General features: G+C 28.2%; 1 protein-coding gene across 1 annotated transcript; it reads left to right on the forward strand.

The window, feature by feature from the left end:
- The first annotated feature begins 4913 nt into the window (after nucleotides 1-4913).
- Nucleotides 4914-6040, forward strand: LOC130954267 (protein MIZU-KUSSEI 1-like). The gene has a single exon (XM_057881005.1). It carries the CDS (start codon nucleotides 5062-5064, stop codon nucleotides 5866-5868), a length of 807 nt encoding a protein of 268 aa, XP_057736988.1. The 5' UTR covers nucleotides 4914-5061; the 3' UTR covers nucleotides 5869-6040.
- Nucleotides 6041-10969: the final 4929 nt, after the last annotated feature.

The following is a 10969-nucleotide window of genomic DNA, read 5'->3' on the forward strand; positions in this document are numbered from 1 at the left end:
TAACTCCCCATATTATTGTGCACGCGGATCGAGTTAATCAGTTGGATCAGGTTAATTAAGTCAAATACTAACATACAAATCCAAATACCATTAAACGTCTTTACTAACCCACCTGAGTGAAATTTGTTCGTTACTCCAATGTCAAGCAGCCAGCATTACTTGTTAAAGAAGCGCTCACATGTGATAATATTTAGGTGTGTTTAATTGTGTTCGAAAAATTTTTTTTTATTTTATTAAGACACAATTAGATACTGCAGACACACATATCGAACGAATATTAATTTTGTATTTAAAATGCATCTGACACACAAATACAAAAACTTAATAAAATATCTATACTTCATAACTTGTTAATTATTTAAACGATCAATATTTTTTTATAGAATGTTTTGCTAAGATTAGTAAATATTACAATTTATATCTTAAATAATAGTGAAAATTAGTGCCAAGAACCACTAAGAGATTTTAATTAATGAAAAGGATTAATTATATTAAAATTACTAAAAAAGACCAAATAGAAATTACATTAAAGAAACACCAACAAATAAAATTTGAAATGATAAAATTATCTTATTATTCTTTTTTTTCTCTTCTTGTTTCTTGTATCGTGTTTTTTCTTTTTTCATCGTTTTTATTGTTGTTGGGTTTTCTCTTCCTCTTTTTGGACATATCTTCTTCTTCGTTTCTTTTGGCTTCATCTTCTTGTACATAGACACTTTTGTCATGCTTAGATGATTATGTTCTGTCTTTGCCAATGCTGGTCTCTTTCGATGAGTTTCTCTCTGTCCTTAAACTCTTCATAAATCTATTTTCTCAGATGTACCATGTAACTTTTGTTAAAATTACTAATTTCATTTTTATTTTATGAGGTTTGATGGATTCAGACTTTATCACTTATTTGAATTTAATGGAGATTCATATGTTTACTTATTTATCTATGATGAACAAAAATAAGTATCACTAGAGATCCATATATGTTCCATTTTAATTTCATTCTGCTGTTGTGAAAAATAAGCAGTTTGCTTTGTTGAGTACTCTGTCCATTCACTTTGGTTATGAATTGGAAAATGCACTTGACTAGAAGCTAAAACATAATTCAGCTAGTATTCCGAAAAGTCTTTATATCCTATGTTATGTTAGGAAAATTTAAAATTTTTTCAATCTCATATTTTATATTTTTTTTTGTATTGATAATCTCTTACTTAAATTGAAAAATATTGTCTTACTCACGAAGTTTGCATAATTTTGTACTTTATTTGATATGTATAGTGGATTGTAACTTCATAGTTTTGTTTTCAAAATTCAGAAAATGAAAAACTTTTAAACATAAGAAAATTCTTATATTGCTTTATGCAGTCTAATAGATATTACTATGCACTAGATAATCATGACTGCTACAACTGCAATTCAAATTTAATTTATACTTGAAAGATCGTTTTTATTTGATTACTATCGGATGATCAATTATAATATATGCTTCTATTGTTAGCCTAATTATTTTATTTTGAGTTTAATAAAATTCTATTTTGCTCATTATTAAATGGCTCTTTACTCTTATCTATTGATTATTTTATTTTTTTTATCTTTGTCTTTGAAACTTAGTTTATTATACTAATAAATTAAAAAATTTCTCAATAAAAATAGGAATAATAAATATTCAAACCAAAATTTAAGCTCTGAAATTTATAAAACTTGGTAATAGACTATATTTTGGTTATAGAAAAGTTGTATTATTAGCAATAACATTCTCTCTGATATTTTCAGATATAGTCTCACTATGAGCAAAACATACTAACTACACAATTAGCTAGCTCAAAGATTTAAAACAAAATTTTTTATCTTAAATGTGAATGAGTTGGTGGCTATAATTTGAAGTTAACTATTTAATGAGAAATGTTAGTAAATTTTGGCGGTAGGTTGTGTTTTCTTTAATTTTAGTGAAATTCTAAATTTTAGTTGTTGCAGATATTTTATTAATAATATTATGTTTATTTTTCTTTTTAAATTATGCATATATGTATGCATTGCCAAGGTATGCTAATACCAACATCAATGTCATATACTCTGTAATAAACTCTGAAGCAAGGTGATGTCAAGGCAAAAAAAAAATGATATTGAATATGAAAAATCTGAACTAAGGCCAGCTCAACTTCAACATCAACTTCATTCGAATGAACTTAATGCACTAATATTATCTACTTGTATAGAAGCATAAGAAACAGTGATATAGAAGTATTAGAGGTGTTTAACTTTACCTAATGTACAATTATTCATTAAATCTTTGAGTTGTAATGAAATTATATCAATTGAAAATTTTATAGAAAGTGTTTCTTTTTCTGAGATATTTTGTTTTATTAGTTTTAGTTTTGAATTACACAATTTTAGTTCAAAATTACAGAATTTATGCAGAATTGTAGAATTTAATTAACTAAGAGTAAAATTATACAATTTTATTGTAAAATTACAAAATTTGTGCAAAAAATACACAATTAACTATGTGCAGAATTACAGAATATTAATGTAGAATCACAGAATTAATGCAAAAATACAGAATTTAATTTACTAAGTGTAGAATTATAAAATGTGTGTGAATTTTATTAACTAAGACAGAATTACACAACTTTAATCCAAAATTACAAATTTTATATAGAATTGCAGAATATAAATGCAGAATTTTATAGTTTAATTATAGAATTCCACAGTAAAATTAAAACCAAACATGTAACATAATGAAAGTGCATAAGGTGCATCTTTGCATAAACTATTAAAATAAAAATAAAACTGCAAAATTTAAGTGCAAGATTATACAAATATAATTAAAATTAAAGTAAGACTGTAAAATTTAAGTGCATGATTTCATAAATATAACTAAAATTAAAATAGAATTACTTCATAAAATCTAAATTATCTAAAGAAACTCGTATTCTTTTTAAATTAGGATTTCTATATTTAGTACGATCATTCTGATCACATTGGCTATATTTGTAAACACAAACATTTTGAAATCGTGACTCTTAACATTTTTTGCATAATCTTCTGAAGGACAAATTGTTGTAGGCAGTATAAGAAAAATATTATTTTCTTAATCTGTTAAAATTAAATTGTTGACATCAGACATATCATGAGCTTACACTGAAATCATACAGTTTATATAAATCTTTTTTGTAAGTTTTTCAGATAATACTCTTCCACATAAGTATAGATATTATTATGTAATAATTTGATTACGGCACAAACATGTGAACATAAAATTTCGGTCATTTGCCATTCAAGATGAAAATTCTTTGCATAATAAATTCACACACACATCAACCGTTGACTTTTCTAACCATAAGTCCATAACATTATGATCTCCAGATTACAATGCTTTAAGAAACTCACCTCCAACTACATGTCAATATTTTATCAATCTTTGGTCCAACTGTATTCTTTCATTTAGTCATCTTTAACTTTACAGTGTATAACATATTAAAATATTTGTAAGTGTCTCTATGGTTAGTTATTAAAACACAAATACTATTTAAACCATAACATTATTTTATAAGGCATGTAATGAGTTTCAATTGGGATCGTATTGTTTGCATAAACTTTTTTTTGCAAACTTTTCAGATAGCACTCTTCGAGGTAAGTTTAAGATTCCATTGTCACACGAGGGAATTGAGACTTTGCCTATTTATTAATTTGGTTTAAATTTAAAAAAAAATTAAATTTGTTATTACTCAAATTTTTTTTATTATATATCAAATAATATATTTATTAATTTTTATTTTATTGTTAAAATTATTTAGATCATGATAGTAATATTATATCAAAAGGTTGTTATTATTAATGTATTAACTGTATTTTAATGCTTATTATTTATATATTTAAAAATTATTTATTTAGATTCATAATAAATGATATTTTTAAATTTGAATAATTTATTAATTAATTTGTACTTATTATACTATATATTCAATAAAATATTAAAAAAATATATTAATATAATAATAAAAAATAATTTAAAAAAGATATTGATTAAAAAATAAGGACAAATAAATTTCTAATCAATTTGAATTTAGAGACAATTAGACCACTGTCCATTTCTAAACCTGACACATCAGCGTTTTTCGTTTAAAGTTGACGAAAAAATACCTACAAAAATCGCATTGTGTCACGGAAATAGAAGATAGAGACTAAAATCGATTGTTTTTATTGTGAAAAATCGCATTGTCAAATAGATAGGAACTGGATTAGTAATTCACTTTAAAAATAAGGTCTTAAGCAAATATTATAAGGAATTCAACTCTTTTAAAAAACACTTAAAAATTCAAAACACTTTGAACCTCTTTAGCATTAAACATGTGTAAAGAATTCAATTCTTTCTCAAATACTTGTAATTTATTTTTTAAAATTTTTAATAAAATTTCTTTGTTTTTATATATGTTTTCTTTTTATTTTTTCTTTAATTTTTTGTTTTTTAAATTTCTGCAATTTAGTTGTGTTTTCGCCTTATATTTGTTATCTTCTAATTTAATTTCTTAATTTATGTTGACACTACAATTGAAATATTAAGTATATATAATTCGATCCTAATTTTTTTTATAACTTATATGTAACTGTTTCATAGCTATATTTCAACAACTTTTTAAAAAAGTAACATCTCCAAAAAAGAAGATATACTTTTTTAATTTTGATTTTCTGTAATTAGGTTTATACGTTTAAATTATTTATATGTATATTTATGATGTATTATTTATATTTTTTTTATATGTTATTATGTTAACGTATATTTTATAAAAGTAATTGATTTTTTCCCCAAAATGAAAAGTAATTGCCATTCTAAAGGAATATAATGAATTACGGGCATGCTATTTAAAGCATTTACAAGAGTAGGAGGGAAACGAAGGCAGAGAAATAATAGGAAGATGGAGAATTAAAGGACAAAAGATCCATCTTATGCCCGCAAAAGTCTTAACGAAACGTTGACGCCCTAACCCGTAACACCCAAACACACACATCTCAATCTATCTCCCTCCCCCTTCCCTCCATGGCACTGCTGTTCTTGATCTCCTCCTCCTCATGGTTCATGAACATCGTCGTCATCGACCAATGGAGGAGTCAAGATCCGCATCAAACACACCGCAATCCGTATATTATTCTCCACGCTCTTCAACTGCATCAACAAGAACGGTAGCCACACCTCCCACACCACCACCTCTTCCAACCCCTTCCAAAATCTCCCTCGTCCAACCCTCCCAGAAGAAGAAACACAAAACAAAATTCATCCGCGCCGTCCGCTCTGTCTTCCGCTCTTTTCCCATTATTGCCCCTTCATGCAAGTTCCCAACCCCCGGCGGAGACGGTCCTCACAGGGCCGTCAACCTAAGCGGCACCAAAGTTTGCGGCACCTTGTTCGGTTACCGCAAAGGACGCGTGAGCCTTTCCATTCAAGAGAATCCGAGGTGCCTCCCTTCGTTCGTAGTTGAGTTATCTATGCAGACCGGTGTTCTTCAGAGGAAGATGGCGGCTGGGATGGTTAGGATCGCCCTCGAATGCGAGAGGCGGCCGGAGAAGGACAAGATAACGATAATGGAGGAACCGTTGTGGACCATGTTTTGTAACGGCAAGAAAGTTGGTTATGCGGTGAAGAGGGAAGCCACAGAGGAGGATCTTCACGTGATGGAGCTTCTCAAGGCTGTATCCATGGGTGCTGGTGTTTTGTTAGGGAGATCTGACGTGGACGGTGGAGATGGAGAGTTCTCTTACATGCGTGCACATTTCGAACACGTTGTGGGCTCCAAAGATTCTGAGACTTTGTATATGCTGAGCCCTGATGGTGTGAATAACTGTGGGCCTGAGCTAACTATATTTTTTGTCAGGATCTAACCTTCTGATTAAGGAATCAAATCAACCATGTAGAATTATAATAACCTGCACTGGCTCTTCTAATTAAGGTTGACGACAACGCTTTTATATGAGATTTATTCACTTTTTTGGTTCCTTGTTGGAATTGATTTTGATTATTCATAATTAGGGTAGTCAAAATTGTGGAGTTATAGCTTATAACTATAGAATGATCGAATTGCAACATGTAACGTCTCCTGTGGTTTTTGGCCAAGTACTTTTGCAGAATTATGCTTTCTCGTGTTATGTTTTAATTGCCTGCAAATTAATGAATCGATTACTGAGAAGAAAAATGGAGGAGAAAAAGAAATGCGACTTAATCTTTAAACAGCCTTTGAATCTGTTAATAAATTAGGGGACGACTCACATACAGACGGTAAAAACGTCTTTTTGTGAGGATGATGCTTAAGATAATACATAATCATGTATCTTATTTATTTGAGTTAAATAAATTCTTAATTGAACCAAAATTAATATATATATATATATATATATATATATATATATAGGGCTAGTAATATATACTCTATCTGCGAGTACTTAATTTGGATAAATTTATTCGGGTAGGATTGTCTACTCTACCCGTTGTGGATAGGGTAGGATAAGGTAGAGTGCAAATTTGCATGCGGGTAGGGTAGAATACGGCTTTAGGGTATATCTTATCCTATCTTATTCGCACTCTTAATATATTATATAATATATATGTAAAAGTTATGTATGTAATGAAGAAAGTGAGTTTTGTATTCACAATTTTCTTCTTATAAAAATTTAAAATAATCACTAAATTAGTTGATGGTCATATTATTTGTAATTTTACGTTGGAATTTTTAAAATTTTATTGTTTTTAATTTTAATTTGAATTTAGTTTTTTATTTTTTATTTTATTAATATGTATGAAATTTGGAATGATTGAAATTTTTTTTTGTTTTTGCGGGTAGGATCGGGTAGGGTAGGGTTTAGAACTTTAAGGTGCGGATAGGATTAGAGTTGGGAGATTCTCAACTTGCGAATAGGATATGTAGAGTTTTAAAAAAATTTTCAATTTGCGGGTAGGGCTCTACCCTACCCTACCTATTGCTAGCCCTACATATATAAGACATAATAAATTAGATTTTGGACAAATAAAATGAAGAGCTAATTTATACTTTAAGCCAATGTTTTGGGCTAGTTCTACTGGTTTTTTTTATATATATAATTGGACTTTTTTTAGTGAAATTATTTTAATTCAAATAATTAAAATATGAAAATATGCCTTAAGTTGTTTTAAGAGTATAAAAATTAGGGAAAAAAAAGAATAAACAATAAAATGAAAAAAAAAGAATTAAAAGGAATAATAGAAAAAAATTCAAAAAAAAAGATTGATTATTATAGTACCTAAAAATAATATCTAACTTATTAAAAAAAAGTTTAAAAAATATTTAATTTAAGAAGGATAAAAATGAACCATTTTTAAATATTTAAAATTTAGTATAAGATATAAGTTAAATTAAAATTAGCACTTTCAATTTTTTTTTCTAGTTAGGTAAATTTACTATTTTTATCTCTTTTTAGTTTTTTTTTTATCATCTTCCGTATTCTTCTTTTTAATTTTTAATCATCTGTTATTTAGTGCTTTCAATTCCTAGCTATTTTTCTTCTTCTCTATATTTTGAAAAAATATTTAATTTTATTTAAGATGTAAATTATATAAACAAATACAAGTAATGTTTATACTTTCTACTTTTATCAATAATAGTAGCATGATTTAACACATTTCAAATACATACAATTAAATACGTATGTGATATTTGTAAAAACCAAATCATATACGTAATAAAATAATAAAATAGACAATATAATTTTAAATTATTATGTGAATATTAGATATAAAAACGAGCATAACTTATTGGAATAATTAAATAAACTTATATAGCATACATGCAAATATTAATTTTCTATCTTAAAATAATTTAAGGTGTATTATTATATTTTAATTATTTGAATTAAAATAATTTAATTAAAAAATGTCCAATTTTTTTTTTAAAAAAATTCAGTAAAACTAACCCGAAAAAATAACTTAAAAGTATATATCAGTTCATTATTCTAGTTGTCTAAAATCTAGCTTATATATATATATATATTTATATGCATTAATTTTGGATCAATTAATTTATTTAACTCAAATAAATAAAATATGTATTACCTTATTAAAAATTAGGTAATTGCTACGGTACGATGATAAATTAATACGTACCGATACGTTTAAGATATGGACAAATAACAATAAGCCATGTGGAATTTATTTTCTACGTCAGCATTTAATTTTTTCTTTTTTAAATATATAGTATATCATCACTTTTACTAAAACACTCTTTTAATTAAATAAAAATAAAAAATATTTATTTATTTAATTTTATAAAAAAACTTAAACATCATTTCTTTATTTGATGAGACAAAAATATCCTTTTAAATTAATCAAATTTTAAAATTAAAAAATTAAACAAAACAAAAATATATCTAAAAAAAATTGTTTTTGAAATCTAGGTTTCAGAAATCCTTTTCATCTTGTCGAGTTCTTCCAATAAAAAATTGTTTCTGGGTTTCAAAAATCTTCTTCATCTTCTCAAGTTCTTCCCTCCCTTTCGTATCTCTCTCTATCCCCCTGGAGCTCGGTTTCTCTCATCTCTCTCACCGTGGCGTCGCCGTTGCTCTCTGTCTCGTCATCGTCTTGCACATAGTCGCGCGCGCCTTCGTTGCGCTCTTCGTCGCCGGCGGCAAAAGCAGCAGGTTCAGGGGCTCGTCGTCTTCTTGCTTCGAGTGTCGCCGTCAGCCTCCTTCGCGCAATCAGAAGCTGCTTCATGATTTGGTGAGTTCTAACAAAGGTAGGATTTTATTGTTCCAAGTTAGTTGAAACTTGAAACCGTGACACTGATGTTTTCTTCCCTTTTCATCGCCACAAAGAATCCTTATATTCTGGCTCACCCACTTCGCTAGATCACACTGTCATTTGATGATTCCATCAATATCATTGTTTATTTAGTTGTTAATCAACCACTTTGTTAATGTAAAATAAATTGAAATTCTAGGTTTGGGTAAATTGGGGACAGAGACGCCAGTTCATTCCCCAGAACAAGTTAGGTAACTTAATTGATAATTTTTTATAATAGATCAGTTGTTCATTCCTTCTTTGAATTGTCCAGTTATATTTAGGTCTTCCTAGTTTGTTATTAGTGCAACAATTGTCAGTGATTTGACTTTTAGGTTGGATACTACCTGATTTTGTTACAAAGTAGAAATTTGCTTCGATTCACACTTTCACTGTATCAACTGGTCTATTCTCTCACATACAGCTCATAACAAGCATGCCAGTAGCATTTGTCATAGTATACATAATCTGTAGCTAATTAAAATGCAGATTTTGATTATTTGGGAAGTCTTTTCTTGAACAAATTTTACAAAAATATATTCCTGTTGTTAATTTTGTCAATTCTTGCTTGTTTAATTAAAGCCATAGTGTTTGCTTTAATTCTGAGGTTAGAGAATAAATTACTACTATGATATGGAGAAGTTGAAGCAATGATATTTTCAATTCTTCACAGCCTTGGTATGATGATAATTTGATATTCCTCATCCCAGCCTTGGGAAGAGCTTAATTTGCTCATGCAGGTGGATCTTGCCTCTGCTCTGTCTTTCCTAGTCGTTTTATCATTGTAAGTGTTTTTCGTGGCTTTTATAAGGACTTAGTTTGATGACAACATTCAATGTGTTTTGTTTCTCTTTAAGGAATAATGAGAATAGATCTTTCTTACTGTCTTGCTATAGAATTATTTAGTTTGATGACAACGTTCAATGTCTTGGCTCTTTTATTTTTCATATCCATTAAAATGATGTTGGATTAAGCTTTAGTTGATTTTTAAGTGCAAATTATTGAGACTTTTTGGTAGAGATTAGCAACAATTTAGATAATTTAGCAACAATTTTTCAAATAATGATAATTTAGAATTTAAATGAAATAATATAGATATTATTTAATCATTATTCATTGCATATGTTTTAGATAGCAAAAACACTCGAATGAAAAAAGGAAATACTTGTTATTTAAGGACTGTAAAATTGATGAGCAAACCAGAGAGTTTTAAGGAACTAAGACATCGATGAAAGAAGGAAATATTTGCTATTTAATTCTTTGTTGATTGTCATTATAAATCTTATATTTGGTTTAATATTTTTTCAATGGCATAGAACTAATTTTATTTTTTGTGCCTTAAAATACTAGTGAAGTCACTATCATAGTACTAAATATGCTTCAGGGATTTAGCCAATTTTAAGGGCTAGGTTATTGTCCTCGTCTATGGTTCACTTATTTTTTATTTTTATTTTTATTGTTATTTTTATTTTTATTTTTATTTCATGACTTCATAATAAAAATAATAATAATAATAATATATATTTCTAAATTTTGCATTTCTTCTCACTCATCTTCTTATGTAGTTAATGTCTTTGTTTCCCTGTTTCTGTGTTTTCACTCACTCACTTCACTTTCACACACACTCTCCTCTCTGCTACTTCTGTCACAGTTCTTTAATTTTGCTCCATGAAACCGTTGCAACACTAAGCTTGCTCTTCTTCATACAGTCACTCAAACCCTGTCTTGTGGCCCTTTTCAGGTTTGATCCTCAATCTTTATTTTATTTTGTTTTCAGTATCTCGGGTGTGTGTTAATTGACCAAAGTTTGTAACTTTCTCTGTGATTCTCTGAGCTATTATGTTTTCTCTGAGTGGCATTTTATGCTGTTTGCTTTAATTTTGGAACTGGGTTTTGTTAAATGCGAGAACTCTGAGCGAAGGTAACGCTTCTGTTAGCTCTAATGAAGTTAAACCATTTTCTAAGTGCCTGAATGAAGTGGAAAAGATTATTTCTTATGCTCCTGAGTCAAAAGGAGATGGAAACATCAATGGGAACTATCTGGATTCTCTTTTGGAAGATTTCAGGACCAGAGTCAATATTAGTTGCTCGAATGGTGATATATGTCCCAAAACGGCAATGTTTTCTTTGTTATGCCTTGTCTCAGATTGTTCAATATTTTTTTTGTTTCTAACAGAT

This window comes from Arachis stenosperma, chromosome 10 (genome assembly GCF_014773155.1).
Source record: "Arachis stenosperma cultivar V10309 chromosome 10, arast.V10309.gnm1.PFL2, whole genome shotgun sequence".
NCBI classification, from domain to species: Eukaryota; Viridiplantae; Streptophyta; class Magnoliopsida; order Fabales; family Fabaceae; genus Arachis; species Arachis stenosperma.

What these genes read in the sequence shown, in the direction of transcription:
- LOC130954267 (XM_057881005.1), top strand. Translation starts at nt 5,062, where the DNA reads ATGGTTCATGAACATCGTCGTCATCGACCAATGGAGGAGTCAAGATCC.